The 17,839-nt window shown below is 37.3% G+C and overlaps 2 protein-coding genes across 5 annotated transcripts; both read left to right on the top strand.

Moving 5' to 3' along the window:
* Positions 1-1,154: 1,154 nt before the first annotated feature.
* On the top strand, positions 1,155-3,497 carry LOC104220726 (L-type lectin-domain containing receptor kinase S.6). The gene has a single exon (XM_009771642.2). It carries the CDS (start codon positions 1,276-1,278, stop codon positions 3,283-3,285), a length of 2,010 nt encoding a protein of 669 aa, XP_009769944.1. The 5' UTR covers positions 1,155-1,275; the 3' UTR covers positions 3,286-3,497.
* Positions 3,498-9,971: 6,474 nt separating this feature from the next.
* LOC104220727 (uncharacterized) lies at positions 9,972-16,810 on the top strand. Of its 4 annotated transcripts, none has more exons than XM_009771649.2 (8): positions 9,972-10,278; positions 11,112-11,379; positions 11,504-11,719; positions 11,798-11,922; positions 11,999-12,184; positions 14,058-14,354; positions 15,210-15,506; positions 15,858-16,810. In XM_009771649.2, exons 2-8 carry the CDS (start codon positions 11,345-11,347, stop codon positions 16,091-16,093), a joined length of 1,392 nt encoding a protein of 463 aa, XP_009769951.1. In that variant the 5' UTR covers positions 9,972-10,278; positions 11,112-11,344; the 3' UTR covers positions 16,094-16,810. The 4 variants fall into 4 exon arrangements, with proteins under 4 accessions (XP_009769951.1, XP_070028195.1, XP_070028194.1 ...); XM_070172094.1 differs by having other exon boundaries at positions 11,229-11,379; XM_070172093.1 differs by having other exon boundaries at positions 11,234-11,379.
* Positions 16,811-17,839: the final 1,029 nt, after the last annotated feature.

The following is a 17,839-nucleotide window of genomic DNA, read 5'->3' on the forward strand; positions in this document are numbered from 1 at the left end:
GTTATCCCTAAGAGAGCGAGTTTTAAGTATCTCGAGTCTATTATCTAGGGTAACAGAGAGATTGATAAAAATGTTGCACATCGCATCAGAGCGGGATGGATGAAGTGGAAGCTCACTTCCGGTGTTTTGTGTGATATGAACGTGCCGCCAAGACTTAAGGGTAAGTTTTATCGAGTGGTGGTTCGACCGGCTATGCTGTATGGGGCTGAGTGTTGGCCAGTCAAGAACTCCCACGTGCAGAAGATGAAAGTAGCAGAGATGAGGATGTTGAGATAGATGTGTGGGTATACCAGGAGAGATATGATTAATAATGAAGCTATCCGGGACAGAGTGGGAGTAGCCTCCGTGGAGGACAAGATGCGGGAGTCGAGGCTGAGATGGTTCGGACATGTTAAGAGAAGAAGCATTGATGCTCCTGTTAGGAGGTGTGAGAGGTTGGCCATGGAGAGTTTGAGAAAAGGTCGAGGTAGACCTAAGAAGTATTTGAGAGAGGTGATTAGCCGCTTCAGCTCACTGAGAACATGACCCTTGATAGGAGGGTGTGGAGATCGAGGATTAAGGAAGAAGGTTAGTAGGTAGTTTAAAGTTGTTCACCGATAGTCTTAGTAGCATGCATGTCCCTTCATATTCTTAGATTTTTATTACGTTATGTGATTTTGTTCGCCTCATGTATTGTATTCCCCGTTGATATTATTTGGTACTACTTATCTTTTGTCTCTCCCTTCTTCTTATCTCTTCCTTCTTTCTTCCTTCCTTGCTTTTCTCTTCTTCTTCTTGCCCTTCCTGAGCCGAGAGTCTATTGGAAACAGTCTCTCTACCTGCATTAGGTAGGGGTAAGGTCTAAGTACAAACTACCCTCCTCAGACCCCACCTGTTGAGATCAACTGGGTTTTTTGTTGTTGTTGTTGTTGTTGTTCTTAGGGACGTCAGCTCTTCATATCTTTTTTAAAACAAAACAAAAAAAAATTGGAAAAATCTTAAGCCATGCCATCATAGTATAATTTGATTTGAACATATTTTCACAAAAAGAGTATAACCAAAATACATACAATACTTAAAATCCCAGCTGACTTTAGTTATATCTACCCGACCCGACTTCACCCGTTAAAGTGGGCTAACCGTTCTATTCTCTCCCGCTCAGTTGATGCAAACTGCAGAGCTCTCTTCATTTGCAATTCTGCAGGAGAAAAACCATCAAATACCGAAACTTTTCCTAAAATTCAAGAACTCTCTGCAAAAACCCACAAACCAAATTTCCAGAATTCATCGTCAAGAATGCATTTTCCTTTTCAAAAACTCTTAACAGTCACTCTGTTTCTCATCTTAACCATCAATTCACCTTCCTTTTCATCTCCTTTCTTCCCTCTTAACAATGTAACTCTTTACGGTGACGCTTCTTTCACCACCAACTCCATTTACCTCACTCAACAACGCAACTGTTCGTCAAATTCACCTTCCATTTCTGCCATTGGTAGAGCTTTCTATGTTTACCCAATTCGTTTTCTTGATTCTTTAACAAATAACACTGCTTCTTTCTTATGCACTTTCTCTTTTACTATTCTCCCTACTACCCCTTCTTGCCCTTTTGGTGATGGCTTTGCCTTTTTGATCACTTCTGATGTTGATTCTTTGACCAACTCTAATGGTTACATGGGTCTTCCCAATCGAGATTCTGACATGGGAGATTCATTCTTGGCCGTGGAATTTGATACAAACGATAATCATATTGGTATTGGTGTTAAAGAAGTTAAGTTTTTGGCGTCTGCTGATGTTGATTTGAAAAGTGGGAAAGAATTGACGGCTTGGATTGAGTATAAAGATTCTGAAAAAATGATGAGAGTTTGGATTGGTTATGAAATGCAAATTAGGCCTTTTAATCCTGTTCTCGCTACTAAAATTGACATTTCCAATCAGTTGAAGGAGTTTATGAGAATTGGTTTCACTGCAAAAGGCTCTGCAGTTTACAGCATTAATCGTTGGCGATTCAGAAAGTTCGGATTGCTTTCGTCTCAAACGTCTTGGGATCGTCAATCCGATGAAGGAGATTGCTTGATGTGTTTTCCTGAGGAAATTGGTGAGCATTTTTCTGCCCCTCATCATAGTAAAAGTTTACTGAAATTGATTTTTGTATATGGTGGCTTAGCTGCCGTTGTTACACTTGTTGTTGGTATTCTGGCTATTGTGTCTGTTTTTGTGTTAAGGAGAAAAAAAAGGGATGGTAGTAGAGGGGAAAATGAAGGCCAAATGTGTAGATTACAAGGAAATCGAGTGCCTCAAAGATTGTCATTATCTGAAATAAAATCAGCCACAGAAGGATTTAATAATGAAAGGATAATTGGTGAAGGAGGATCTGCTGTTGTATATGAAGGAGATATTCCTTCTAAGGGAACTGTTGCTATTAAGAGATTTGTTCAAGGGACTAGATTAGGTCCTTCACATATTCCATTTAATACTGAATTTGCTTCTATGGTTGGCTGCTTAAGACACAAGAATTTGATTCAGCTCCAAGGATGGTGTTGTGAGAGAAATGAGTTGGTTTTAGTTTATGAATTCATGCCTAATGGTAGCCTTAACAAAATCCTACACGAACACTCGCATTTTGCTAAGTTTCTGACATGGGAGCGAAGGCTGAATATAGTTCTTGGCGTTGCGTCTGCTCTGGTGTATTTGCATGAAGAATGTGAGAGTCAGATAATTCATAGAGATGTGAAGACTTGTAATATAATGCTTGATGCTGAGTTCAATGCTAAGCTTGGGGATTTCGGTTTAGCTGAAGTGTTTGATAATTCTAGGACAAGGGATGCTACTGTACCAGCTGGAACAATGGGATATTTAGCTCCTGAATACGTCTTTTCTGGCGTTCCAACTGTTAAAACGGATGTGTATAGCTTTGGTGTTGTGGTACTAGAAGTAGCATCGGGGAGAAAGCCTATCGATGAATGTGGGGTTTTGATTACTGATTGGGTGTGGGATTTGTGGGAAAAGGGGAGGATAACTGAGGCTGCTGATCCGAAACTAAAGGGACGATTTCAGAAGAACGAGATGGATAGGGTGCTCGTCGTGGGACTTTCTTGTGTGCACCCTAATCAGGAGAAGAGGCCGAGAATGAGGGAAGTTGCCCGTATGCTTAAAAATGAAGCTCCACTGCCCATTTTGCCTCCAAAGAAACCGACTGTGAGAATTCAATCTGTTTTACCAGAGGGATGTGAAGAAATCATGAATTGTGCTGGAAAAATGGAGGATAGCCCATGGGCAACTCCAAGAACTCATTTTAGCAGGAACTAGATTTTAGAAAAAGCTGAAGATCATAAGCAAGTTTTCTGAATACTTGCTACATTGTTGAATTGTACTTATCTTTGCAACAAGTAGTGCAGATATTATTAGTTGAAATCTTACTTTGTTGAGATTAGGACTTTCAAAAGTCAATAATTAGGTAAAAACTTACTTTGAGCTTGTGCCAAATAGTGTGTGCTTAGTGATAGACATGCTTCAAGCATATTTTTGCTGTTATCATTATGCTGTACACTTCTTTTTTGAAGGGAGAACAATGGGCATTTTAACCAATAAGGGGTCATTTGGTACGAGGTATAAGAAGGTATAGGGGTGGTATAAAAATTTAATACCACCTTAATATTCTGTTTGGTTAGCAAACCAGGTATAAGTTATATTTTAACACCGGAATAACTTATACCTTATAGAGGGAGGGGTAATTAGCACCGGTATAACTTATACCTTCTTCTTATAAATTATACAATTGTTATTCTTAATACAACATACCAAACAGTGAATAAACAACAATCCCAGCATAACTTATACCGGCATAAGTCATGTTCCAACAACTTTTTGTAAGGAAAAAAAGAAGATAGTCATATACAATTAAGCTACTACCGAAACAATTCTTAAAGTTTCACTTAAACCATATTGGATTTGGGCATGTTCATAATCATTTTGACTTTGAAATGGACTCCTAATAGCAATATTTTTACACATGCAAAAAATGATTTATGTTGAACCATTTATAGTGATAGATTAAATTAATAGTTCACCTATATATAAAGTGAGAGAAAATGTCCTTTTTTTGAGATAATTTTAGTTTCAAAATAAAAATGACATTCTTGACATGTATTCTTTCAATGTTAAGTCAATGTATAGTCAGTTATAGTGAGTGTATTGGGAAAAACTACATTTATATAAAGATGATGTGTCGAGACACGTGGACTGATCAAATAGTCAAAGAATTATAATTACTCAAGAGGACAGGTAAAGTTTTTGCTTGTTCTCACTGATTATTTTACTAAATGGGTGGAGGCAGGTACATTCAAACAGGTGCGAGAAAAGGAAGTCAGAGATTTTATTTGGCGGAATATCATATGTCAATTCGGCGTACCAAAGGAGATCGTATGTGATAATGACCCTCAATTTATAGGAGCTCAGATCACGAAATTCCTTCAAAGTTGGCAAATTAAAAGGATAACGTCTACGCCTTATCATCCGATGGGTAATGGGCAAGCAGAATCAACAAATAAAGTCATTATCAACAATTTAAAGAAACGATTAGAAGAGTCAAAAGGGAATTGGCCAGAAGTGCTACCTGGTGTTTTTGGGCATATCGTACAATGGCGAAAACTAGTACGGGAGAAACACCGTTTTCATTGGTTTATGGAACTTAAGCTTTAATTCCAGTCGAGATAGGAGAACCGAGTACCTGATTCACGCAGGTGACACAAGAATCTAATGACGAGGAGATGCGGGTCAATCTAGATTTACTCGAAGCAAGGAGAGAAGCTGCACTAATAAGAATGGCAACACAAAAACAAGTCATAGAACGATACTACAATAGAAAAGCACGCCTCAGGTTCTTCAAAATTGGGGACTTCGTGCTTAAAAAGGTTTTTCAATCTACAAAAGCAGCTAACGCAGGAAAATTAAGTCCAACATGGGAAGGACCCTACAGAGTTCGTGATGTTGCAGGAAAAGGAGCATATGAACTGGAAACAATGGATGACAGGGTACTACCTTCACATTGGAATGTTGTTCATTTGAAGAGATACTATTTCTAAGGGAAACCCACGGTCAGGCAAAAAGCTATCCCGTACTAAATGATGAGTCACGACCTATAAGGCACACGAAGTAACCTAAAATTCCTGGCCTAGGGTTACAACTATTCTGATAGAAATAAATATGGGGTATGCAGTCTTCATCTATAATCGCCCCTCCGAGTCCCGTATGTTTTTCCTTTTCAGGAAAAGGACCAAATGAGAGGAACTATCAAGTGCTCGAGGCTTCATACTTCAACACTCAAACACTTAGGGGACTACATAATATACATAGACATGTGTATAAAGAAGGCAAAGAAGATTGAGGGAAAATCAAGCCTAAAAGAGTCAAGTGCAGAGTAAAAGTTACGAGATGGAGCCACGAGCTGAGGCTAAAGAGAGAAAAAAATCTCATTATAGTTAGGGTATTAGGGTAAAGGCCATATACTAAAACGAGTTATAAGGAAAAAACCCATACCTATTACTCCTCTTTTGTAAAAATCTGTTACAAGAAAAACAGTTACGAGAAAATTATAGATGTACTTCAAATACATGTAAAGTATTATAAGTTCCAATAACAACTTGTCAAAGTTATTTCAAAGAAACATGTGTGTTCCTATTTCTTTTATCGTATGTCAACACCATTATGAAGTTGAGACGTCTACTTCATTAAGTGTCGAAATATAAAAGGGCCCTCTTTTATAAAACTCATGTTCAAATTAATTAGTCATGAGGATAACAGAAGCATTTTCGAAGAATAAAAATGCAAATTATTCTGTAAGTCCTTAAAAATTAAGGCAAGAATAAAGAAAACAGAAGTTTATAATAATAACACGAAGAACTTCTTAATATGTAAAAATCTAAGACTAAGGTAAACTTAGTCATAAAACTACGAGATTGTTTATATATATATATTGCCCCACAAAAGACTTGGGGACTTACGACTTCAAAATCAACCCTCAAATAAAGTTAAGGGTCTGATTATAGTTTTCCAAAACAAAAGCAAAATCACTAGAATGTTCAAAACCGGTCAGTGAGAAGTTTGAGGAACCGAAGCAGGAGCATCAACAACAGTGGGTTCAATTTGGGCCGCTACATCAACAGATGTGGTTTCAATTTGGCTTGTAGCAACAGATTCGATTGGGCTTGAAAGAATTGGGATACCCATATCAGCTTCAACATTCACGGGAGCTTCAGCCATGGGAGAAGGGAAGTCCCGAGTTTGTTGAGCCTTTTCAATGGTTTCGTTGATCTTAGCTAACTCCAACTCTAGGTTGAAGTTTTCTTGACCAGCTTCAAGTAGGGTATCACGACGAGAATTCAAAAATGCCCAACTTGTCTCGACAACAGATTTTTCTTCAAGTATCTCATAATCCTTTTCCCAAGCAGCGATCTCACTCATTAGCTCTTCATTTTCAGCCAAGGCGGGGTTGTGGGAAGCTTGAAGAGAGGCATGGGAGAATTCTAAAGCACGCACCTTATCAGCAGAGCTTCTGAGGTCCTCTTGTGCTTGAGTCAAGTTTTGCACGAGCTCCCCAGCGTAAACTTCCTTTTGGTCCAAAAGAGCTTTTAACTCTCTAATCTGTTCACTAGCTTTAGATAATTACTCTGAGAAGGAGGACTCGAGACGTTCTTTTTCTTTTTCTGCTTGGCTTGAAGAAGCTTTTGTAACAGCCAATTCTGAAGTTAAAACCCGCACTCGTTGCTCTAAGGTACTCTTGCTCTCTTGTAAGTCTTCTATATCAATCTGTGCACTCTCAAATTGTCCCTTCCAATTGATTGCTTCCAACTGAGAGTTACGTGCTATCTTCTACAAGGGGGCGATTCTTTTCATCATTTCTGTGCCAATAAGGTTGTCCTAAAAAGGGGAAAAAGAAGTAAGAATCCTCAAAGATAGTCGAATTATAAAGCAAAAAAGGAAGAGAAGGAAAGTACCTTCAAAGTAGCATGTACGATATCATTCATTATAGTCAGGGAACTATGACTCCCCAACTTGGCTTTTTTAATTGGGCCGATTAAAGGCTCCAACCATACATCTGCCTGACCTGACTTTCTCAAAAGGCTGCTCTCAGCAGGAACTTCAATAGTTACCCGCCTCACAGCGTCACTTCTACTTGAAGAGCCCAATTCTGTATGATGAACGATAAGAGGGGGAATAGTCAAAGGAGGAGCCGGAGAAGAGGTGAAAGCAGTAGAAGAAGGAACGAAAATAGCTGGGGCCGGTAAGGAACCACAAGCACGAGAGTTGGAAAAGAAGATAAGGGTACTTCGTCTAAAACAGGTCCTACATCTTCACGCCCAAATCCGCTGTTGAAAAGTTGTTCAATAGACTCACGAGTATCGTGGGGAGTGACGTCATCGTCAGGAATTGTTATTGGAGTTTCAACAGGTTCGGTAAGAGAAACCGACACTTCAGCTTCGTCATTAGAGACGATGCGTCTCCTAACTCGAGGCCTTGTCACCAGGGAGCCCTCATCTCCCTCTTCTTCAGAGTCTTCCTCTTCTGCAGCTTTCCTTTTTGCAGAAGAAGAACCCAAAACTATTTCCCGGGCTCTTTATAGAGAGATACGGGTTCTTGAAGGAGTACGGGTTCCCGAGAAAACACGAGAAGCCGCAACTGCTTCAGCAGTAACTCCTCGAATAACAAATCCTGACGAAAAGAAGGATAGAAATTAGAGCAATAAAAGAGAATATAGACACGAAAGGCACAAAAAATATAAATTCTTACCATGAATCTTTACCTTCCAACCAAAACAGTTAGAAAGTGTTTTCCAAGGCCTACCGTCCATCGGTGCGATCTTCAGCAATTTATCTACCCAAACACGGAAGTTGGGAACATCCCCCACAACTCCCATGGTAGCTAAAAAAAATAACAAAAGCAAAATTAGAGAAGTTGGCAAACTTGAAGGAAAAAGGTACGAGAATGTTAAAAGACTTACGTGCAAAATTCCACTTCTCAGGGAAGGGAACATTATCCTCACCCACTAAACCAACAGTGGGGGCAGCAACGAATCGGGCATACCAGCCACGGTCTTTGTCATCTTCGGGACTCACCAAAACCCTCTTACTCCTGGATAATAGTGTAAAAACACCATTGCGAAAAAGCCTAGGTGAGTAAAGATGAATCAAGTGGGGGAAAGTAAAAGGAACTTCGGCTTTAGTGGCTAAATGCCTTAAACAGGCAACAACCCTCCATATGATCGGACCAATTTGGACCAAATAGACGTTGAAGAAACGACAAATTTCGAGAATGACTAGGTCAATCGCTGGTCTGAACCCTAAAGTAAAAGGGTATGTGTAAACAAAAGAAAACCCAGTTAAATAAGAAGTTATTCTCTGATTCGGATTAGGGATAATAATGAGAAAATCGTTACTCCAATGACAATCCTTACGAACCACAGGAGTTAAAACTTCTGTAATTTGAGTGGGGTAAGTATTGACACGATCTAAAGCGGAAATTTGGTTTCTAAGAGATTCCCTATCGTGGTAAAAAGATAATTCTGTAGGGACTATCTCTTCTACTAAAGGCTCGCGTAATGGTTCAGAAGGTTCTTTACTCCTAGAAGAAGATTTGTGAGAAAGGGAACCTCTGGTTCTGGAAGAAGGACCAGAACTAGAAGAAGGTATAGACGAACCACCTCGAGTAGATCCTAAGCTACGAAGCCTACCTCCCCTTCTATGCCTAACAGGGGTATTGGGGAAAGAATCAACAATGGAGACTTCTCGAGAGTGAGGGTTTGGTGAATACATAGCGAAGAGGAATGATGTAAAGAAGAAGTAAACAGAGAATTGAGAAATTAAGTGTTCAATAAAACTTTATGAGGTAAAAGACAAGGGAAGAAGTTATATTTATATTGATAATCGACCGAAAAACTAAAAGTACAGTGAAGGAAGGATCACAATCATGATAACTGGCACTTCATAAATAGTGGAACCATAAAAACCTTGAAAAAGGCTGCAAAACTGCAGAACCAATGGAAAATTGATACGTGTACAGAGTATTAAATGGAAGTGACAATTGAAGCGTCAATTTTGTCATAGCATTAATGGTGACAAAAATTCTCGTTTTAATGAAATCCACTTCCCAAATATTCAACTGATGAATAAATGAAAAGTGGGGGGACTATCTGTATTGGAAAAAAATACATTTATATAAAGATGACGTGTCGAGACACGTGGACTGGTCAAATAGTCAAAGAATTATAATTAGTCAAGAGGCACGAGCAGCAATAGAAACGAGCAAGGACAAAGGAAGAGGCACGGGTGGCCATACCTGTTTAAGTCACTTATATCCAAGAATCAAAAGGAATGGATCTGACCATAGTAAAGAGCGCAGATACAGAATTTGACAGACATTAAATACTGTATACATTAGAGAATTTGTATTGATTATAATGATTATGTAACGTAGCATTCAATGTCTTTAATTATTCATAATAGCCTCATTATGATTTGGGGAAAACGCATATCTTCAAGATACCTATAAAAGGGAGGTATCTGATCAATTGTAGGGACAAGAGATATTATCGGAATATATTTTGATTTACTTATTTTTTCTCCTGATTATACTTTAATTACCCCAAATCACTTTCTTTTGTATATTCTTTTGATTATCAGTAACCCGTGTTCTTCTAAATTCTAGCTTTGACTGAAATTCTATTTTTTGGTTAAACAGTGAGATAGTGAACTAATAAATTCAACTATATATACCAGACATGACGAAAAAAGTTTTAATTTACTATACTAAAAAAACTTTAGGTTGACATACACATAATATTCCTGAGGTTAAAAATAATAAAAAATAAGAAAAACACAACAAATTTATGTTGGTTTAATTTTGATTTAAAGATTTACCAACAAAAATTCGTAGCTTAAAAAACTTGAGTTTTACATGATCCTCTCCTCCTACCCCTTGAAACCCTCCAAAAAAAAAACGAAGTCAAGAAAGGAAGAGTATACTTTATTTTTTGAAAAAGGGAGAGACAGGAAGGAAAAAAAAAAAAAAAAAGGCCCCCACCCCCGGGGGTGGGTGGCGCGGGGGGAGTGGGGAGGCATCATCGCCACTACAGGTGTAATTGGGAAATTTGGTGTATATGTCTACCGATTACTGAAACCTATTTTCCCCTTTTATTTTATGCAAGGATTTTCGAAACCCTATAACCCCCAAAAACTTGTCTAAACTCACCCATTTCCTCAGCTCATCATCAGTTGGACAACTTCTTTCTTGACTCCGCTGAATCAGGTGAAAATTTTATCTTCTTTTTAATATAGTACTTGTAAATAATAATACTTGTATTTCTCAAGTTTATGTTTTTTTTAATTCCTTCAGCTATCCTGATCATTTTCCTCTTTTTTATGGTACTATAATTATGCAATGCACAGAGGAAGAAGAAAATAGAAGTAAATGGATTTCATGACTTAGATTTTGGAAAGAAAAACAAGAGACGAAATACCATAGATTGGTGATTTTCTACTTTCATCCGCAAGAGTATACTTGATATGCTATTTTGGGCCTTTTTTGTTACAACTAAAGAAAATGTTTAGTCTTCTTCTTTTGCTTTAAGTTTTGAGGCTTAAAACATCACCTATGTTGTATTTTTTTTCGCAGCAAACTTCTTTTAATCTAAACAAAGAACAAATTTAAAGTTATATGTTTCATTTTAAATTTATATAAATTGAGACCATCCTGAAATTTAGTCAAGTTTAACCCCCAAAAAGCAACAGAAGACTTTTGTTCCTTTGGACAGTGGCAAAAGCATTTTGTTCTGTATAATCTGAGATGAATTTATATGGAGTAATACGGTCAGCTAGGATTCATATAGCCGACTCCAATTTGTTTGGACTGAGGCGCAGTTGTTGTTGACAGCAGAAAAAAAGTTTTATTCTTGAAATAGCTGATGTTGAAGTTGTAATTTATATATCTTTTATTTCTGTTTACCATATAAATAAAGCCGACATGTTTAGAGAGGAAAGATGACAGTATAACATAGTTTTTATGATACTTTATACAAAAAAAAAATAAAAGAACATTGTTTTCTATGGTAGCTGAGATTAACTCTCTTGCCTTGGGTTTAGTAAAGTAGTTGATCACTTGAGGCTTATGCACATTAACAATCACAGACGGGATTAAAGAGGAAAAGATGAGGATGTGGAGATTGTATTATGGTTGACCTTTTCTCTTATGGTGTTAAGTATAGATGGTTGACATCTGATGAAAGCTTGTTGAAGTGAAAAAAGACGATCTTTACAGATCGAAAGAAAGAAAGTTTGCTTGGTAAAGATTAGTGCTCTCAGCTCACAATTGTGACATGGCTGCAAAACCTATTGTTGATACCATATGGCGGTACACTGCAAACCCTACTACTTTATCATTATTTTTCCATCCTACCTCTCACCTCTTTTGGAGGAGGCTGCAACTAGTTCTTATTAAGTTCTATGTATAAAATGTGGTTATTCTCATTTCACAGGGGTAGTTTCATGATCTCCCATCCGAAAGTGAGTTTGAATCTTACGGCCCATCTATCAAGTAAAGCATGCGCAAAAGTATGGCTGGCAGCTAAAGAGATGGCGGAGGTTTTGTGTTTTGAATTGCTTCCCAGGCTGGATGTCTGGCCTAAGAGTTTTAAAAGTTCTAAACTGATTGATGATAATATTGCCATTTATTTCTTTTCAGTTAAAGGCAGGTGCGGTAACCAACCTAGACTATATCTCTGCTTCACCTGTTATACCACCTCTAATCTTGGTATGATTTTGTGTTTCAGAGATGATCAGGTTTTCGACAATCTGCTGTACAATTTAAGACACTACGACTTTGCTTTAAAAGCCTTGGTTGGTGATTCTGAACTCCTTATTTTTACCTCTGCTCAACTGCCAGAAAAGCATCAGAGTAATTGTTATCATCCCAAAGTCTTGAATGCCTACAAGCTCTTTACATGTTTCAACTAACCACACTAAATTTGCAGGATTTGAGGGTCAATTATATCTATGGGGCGTTTTCAATGGAAGACAAGCTCCTCCTCAACACTCATCCGATGATTGTTTCATTTATAATACCCGAGTGACACAAGCTTCAACCCCAAAGTTAGCTAATGATGTTGTCATTGGGAAGGATGGAAGTTGCAATGAATTCTCCAATAAGAAAGACCCTTGTAAGCCTTTGAGTAACTAAACTTGTTGGTTGCTTGCTCTCACCCATGCATGATAATACATATCACCTTCATCAACATATTTAGGTAATGTGGATTTCAGCTATATTTATTTGCTCTGTGTACCTACACTTGAAAGGAAAATATTTTTGAAGATGAGCGGTTAAACTGAAGTTCAAAGATACATATTACTATGGGACATGTTGTGCACTATTGTTCAGAAAGATGTTTTAATTCATTTTATTACCTTTAAAAAAAATGTTTTCTGATTTGATCTTTTCAGTTATCATTACAAAACTAATCACCTCATCCTCTGAAGTTATGGTCATTTTATAGTTTGAAAAATTAGGGCTATCTTGAGGTGACGTGTAGTTCTTGTCCTTCACACTGAAAAATGCTTGCACGTGTGATTCATCAGATCTTTGTTAGTGTTTCCTGTTGAACTTTTCCGCATTAAGTTCTCAATCTTCTGAATTCTGACGTTCCCCTTTTCCCTACACTGAATCTAGTTTTGAGAAAGTGCGAAGTAGTAAAACATGTGAAAAGAAAACATGTAGTAATAACAAGCTAGTAGAAATTGATAGACAATGGAAAAGCAGAACTGAAGATCTAAATGATTGGAAGCTTCTCTGTGAGAAAATATCATATAGGACTTTTAAGGACAATGGAGCATGCAAGAGATCATTTAGTCACGACAAGAGCTCACTAATCACTCAATACATTTGTAACATAGCTAATTGAAATTACATTTCATCGATGTGATTTAGTTCACTAGAAATATGGAATTTGCTGCAGCGCTCCGGTATTTAAGTTAGATGATAGTCCATTTCCCTCTTTCTAAAAGGAAGAAGCGCAGTTAGAAGTAAACAAATAATGTGTTCGTGGCCAGCAATGTACTAAATACCACTAGTTTGACCAACCGTTCTCCTGCCACAGTTTTCTACTCCCGCTAATAGTTCAGCACATTCGTTGTTGCTATTGGGTGTGGGGGCCAGAATCTCACAGCAAGAAAGCTTCCTGTCAATCCAAAATGTTAGAAAGAAAATTAGATCATGGAGGAGTGATGGTAATGTTTCAGAAAGATGTGACCTAAAAAATGCCCCAACTTTCTTGTCATTTTCCATTTCTATATGAATCTACAGTACTTCATTGATTGTCCATGTGAAGTTGAAAGAAATCTCCATGAAATAGTATTGACATTCTTGTCCTTTTCTTATTCTTGTGTTTCTTTCTGACTCTATCTCTGAGGGGAATAGAAAAGTTTGTTTTAGGCATAGTGCTGAATGTGTGCCTTATAAGCCTTGTGTTTTACTTTGATTGTTTAGTTTTTACCGACCTTTTCTCCTGATAAAAGATTACTAACCCTTTAAATTGCATCAGCACCCTGTCATAAAGAGTTGGTCTCCTCCTACTGGAGGGAATTGAAAATCCATGTTCAAAGTCAAAAGTTCCTTTTTATTTGATTTGTATCCATGTGTAGGTTTGTAGCATGAATACCCAAATCTGCATGGATAGTTGGTTATGAAATTTTTATAAATTTTGGGATTTTTAGGGTTTTGTATATGTTACATGATTATTGTATATTAACACCTTCGGTGCAACATCGATAAGATTACTTTTGAACAATTTTTTTTAAAAGACAGAAAATTCAAGAATTTGGGTTACTTACCAATTAACTTAAACTTTTGTAGCTCTTCCATCATGCTCAATTACTAGTTTCTCTGCTTTTGTAACTTGCTTTTAGCACTTATTCAGTTCTAGGATGACCTCTGTTTTTTTATTCCATTTTATTCTTTGTCTTAAATATCCTCCTCCCCAAATCTGTGAAGTGAAGATCTTTTTCTTTGGACATCCTCCTCTTCCTTCTTTAAATAAGCAGCACCTGCCTCAAAAACAGCTAGAAAGGGAAGGCCACTTGATGATGCTTGGCAACATGCTACTCCAGTAGATGGAAAGAAACAGAGGACAATTTGCAAGTATTGTGGATTTGTCTCTTCCTCTGGAGGCATTACTTATCTTAAGACACATCTGGGTGGGGGTGATCCAACGGGTTCGTTAAAGGGTTGTCCAAATGTGCCACCTGATGTCAAAAGGGTGATGACAGAATGGTTACAAGGAACTATAAGAGGGGTGAAGGCACCACAGCTAGAGGATATCAGGACTGACATGGAAGGTATGTTTCTGAAAATGTGGATGATTTTAAATCCTCTAATGTGGAAGATTGTAACATCTTGACAGGAGTCTTTTGCTCCACAGAAAGATAATTTACTTCTATCGTTATGAGAGAAACTGAAATGTTTTCATTTTTCATGATGACCCTTTCTTTCCTGTTACTTAGCTTAAAATCTGTATGACTCAGAACTCCATTTTTTTGGTTTGGGCCAGACTACATTGTGTCTATTGTACACAGCCTTATTTTGCATTTATTCAAGAGGCTGTTTCCAGCCTGTGACCTCCTTTTGTGTATCAATCTAAAAGTAATTCGTTGTCCTTGTAAAAGTTGAAAAGGATTATCCCATGAAAATGGATAAGTGCTGTCACTCTTTTTCTTTATTAGTTCAGTTTGCTGTTTGATTTGTCTTTCCAATTACTTAATTTTAATTAAATATATTCCCTATCCCTATTCCTGTTTCCCTGTCTCTCTGGTATCTCAGAGGGGGAAGCCGGGTTGGGTTTACGCTGCTGTACATCCATGATTTTTGCTCACGATCTTTTGACCACCTTTAATTGCACTGCATATGGGAAGTGGCATTCTTTCCTGCAACTAGTATCTTCGTATTGCTAAAATTTTGTATTACGGGAGCAATTTGCTATGGCTGTGTTTCTTTATCTTAGAAGTGCTTCCATCACAGATAATTATTAATTTCTCCTTTACTATAACAAGTTTCTGTTAATGTTACTTTGCTAGGAAGGCCAACTGTTTGCTCTTTTTCTTCCTTTAATTTTTTAAATACCCCCACCGTCAATTAAGATTTATTTCTGAATGCTGTTGTTTGTACATTCTCCTCTTTCTCCTTTAAATTAGCAGCACATACGTCAAAAAAATCTGTTAGAAGGGGAAGGCCACTTGATGCTGCCTGGGAACATGCTACACCAGTTGATGCAAAACGGCAGAGGGCTGTTTGCAAGTATTGCGGTTTCATATCTTCTTCCGGAGGAATTACACATCTTAAGGCGCATTTGGCTGGAGGTGATCCAAAAGGGCCCTCAAAAGGTTGTCCCAATGCGCCGCCAGAAGTCAGAAGGGTAATGGCAGAGTCACTGAACAGAACAGTGAAAGGGGTGAAGGCCATGCAGCCAGAGGAGATCAGGAGATGCATGAAAGGTATGTTTCTAAGGATATAACACATCCAGAACTTGCTTTGATGAGGAAGTATGCAAGATCTCCACCAAGTTTTTAGAAAGCTATAGTACATCTTTTGCTCTCCAAGAAAAGAATGGTATTGGAAAACTTTAGATTTACTTAACCCCTTGGTTTACATAGAGCAGGAAGTAGCTAATGCAATTAGATAGTACTAAAGTACTAATCACCAGAAAAAGTAAAAAAGAATTTGCTAAAATAAGTGGACAGGTTAACTCACCATTTGTTAGCTAAGCAATTTGCACCTTTTCTTGCTGTACACATTTCTACTTTCTCTATCTGGATAAAGTAACTATATTTTCCCAAATGTTTCAGCGGAAAATGTTTGGTCTCCTCCGAAGTCAGATGACTATTCGTTGAATCAATATAGAATTGTCAAGAATGAGCAGTACTCAAATTTAGCTAGTGGGGGAAATCATGTAAAGGATATGACCATGTCAAAGCAATCAGAGACAGCATGTATTGATAGTTGTATGGAGGTTATAAGTTCTCATAATGCTTGTAAGTCGAGCTTTTTAAGCAAACCTACAACTAAAGTAGGTTTTCTTTAACATAATGCATCAGTAGATTGAGTACTAAGAGCTAGGAAGGATGACTGCTTAATCTAATCCTGAGAGCATGCTCCGTCAGTTTGACGTGACGAACATACACGAGTACAGATGATGAAGTTGATTCTGCTGATTTATCAGCGAAAAGGTTGGTTCTTTTGATGTACAAATCTGTTATGAATCATATCTTAACCCAATACTTGGCTACTTCGTGACATTGCTAGTGATTGTATCTATGAATTTGTTGCTATGCTCCGTCCATCTTGGAGTGATTTTGAAAGATCTATTAAGCAGGTTAAGTCCTCCCTAGCAAGGGACACCATTTGAAAGTTCTGAAGTCTGCTCATTGCTGAGAATGAGAAATTGAAATGGCTTCATTAGCATCATGCGAGACTAAATCAGCAATGCTTTAGCTGATGTTACCAAAGTGTTGCGAGGGTAAGAAATATAATCTCTGAGTAAAGATGTGAAGGATGCTTCAATGTGAGATTGAGACCTTGGAAATTGAATTGAATTTGACATTAGCATACACTCGAGTACTGACCAACATCAAGGACAAACTTGTGTTAATATGCAAATGCTCCTGCAAATCAGTTGCCGATAAACTCTCTAGATTTTCTGTGTATATGTTTCTGTATTTTTTGAGCTGCTGTTTAAATATATTGCCCTTCGTGCAAGTTCGTCTATTGGAACCTGCGTGCCAGTGTTTCATTTTGGTCAGGAGTCTTTGTTACTACGCTGTTACTCCATTGTGTCAGCTATGTGTGAGAGACGCAACATTCTCTAACCTTGTCTATTTGGAAAGCACATCGCCTATGTACACTTCATTAAATTTCCTGTTCTTCTTAATTGCAAACCAGCTGATACATAGGAAATAATTTAGGGGTGTTCGTCGGTCGGTACGGTACGGTATTTAGACATTTCGGTTCGGTATTTTTGGTATTCGGTTTCTTAAAATTCTATACCAATACCGTACCTAATTAAATTCGGTATGGTTCGGTTTTTCTCCTTTCGGTTTATTCGGTTCGGTAACTTTGGTTTATTCGGTTTGAATACTAACTAGTGCATAGAGCCACACACTCTAATATTCTTAATTAAAGTATTCAAAAATACAAAACTGAAAATGTTTGTTGACAAAAATTTTGTTCAAAACTAGCAAATATCGACTCAAATAGAGAAAATTGTACATAAAAGAATATTTGATCATTAGAAATGTCTTGTTACTTGTTTAGAGTTAATTGATGAACTTACAGAATAAAGGAAAGTAAAATTTCAGATTTTTTTATATTTATGTTATAATTGATAATATATGTTGTGTAATATAATATATATTTTGGTACGGTATCGGTATTTCGGTATTTTATCTTAAAATACCAAATACCATACCTAATACTAATTTTTTTAAAAACTTAAATCAAATATCAAAATACCGTATGCTAAATACCAAAATAATTTATTTCGATACGATAATTTGGTATTTACCAAATTATGTGTCATATTGCTAGTTGATGTTTCCAGACGTTGATTCGTGGAAAAATGAGCTCTGACATCAACAGTTGGAAGTTTGCAAGTAAGCTGTCGCTATCAACAAGACAATCAATTTTTATGGTGCAGTAATCAATGTTAATGTTACTCAAAATATGAGTCCGGAATTATAATGTGGTTCTAGACTGAAAGAACCGAAATATATAAAATAAATTGGTGACCAATTTATATATAACGTCTTTTAAAAGGACGCTATACTTTAAC

Source organism: Nicotiana sylvestris, chromosome 4 (genome assembly GCF_000393655.2).
Source record: "Nicotiana sylvestris chromosome 4, ASM39365v2, whole genome shotgun sequence".
Taxonomy (NCBI): domain Eukaryota; kingdom Viridiplantae; phylum Streptophyta; class Magnoliopsida; order Solanales; family Solanaceae; genus Nicotiana; species Nicotiana sylvestris.

What these genes read in the sequence shown, in the direction of transcription:
- LOC104220726 (XM_009771642.2), top strand. Translation starts at nt 1,276, where the DNA reads ATGCATTTTCCTTTTCAAAAACTCTTAACAGTCACTCTGTTTCTCATC.
- LOC104220727 (XM_009771649.2), top strand. Translation starts at nt 11,345, where the DNA reads ATGGCTGCAAAACCTATTGTTGATACCATATGGCG. An exon ending in ACTGCCAGAAAAGCATCAGA is followed by an intron (nt 11,923 to 11,998) that starts GTAATTGTTATC and finishes CTAAATTTGCAG; the next exon opens with GATTTGAGGGTCAATTATAT. An exon ending in TATCAGGACTGACATGGAAG is followed by an intron (nt 14,355 to 15,209) that starts GTATGTTTCTGA and finishes TTAAATTAGCAG; the next exon opens with CACATACGTCAAAAAAATCT.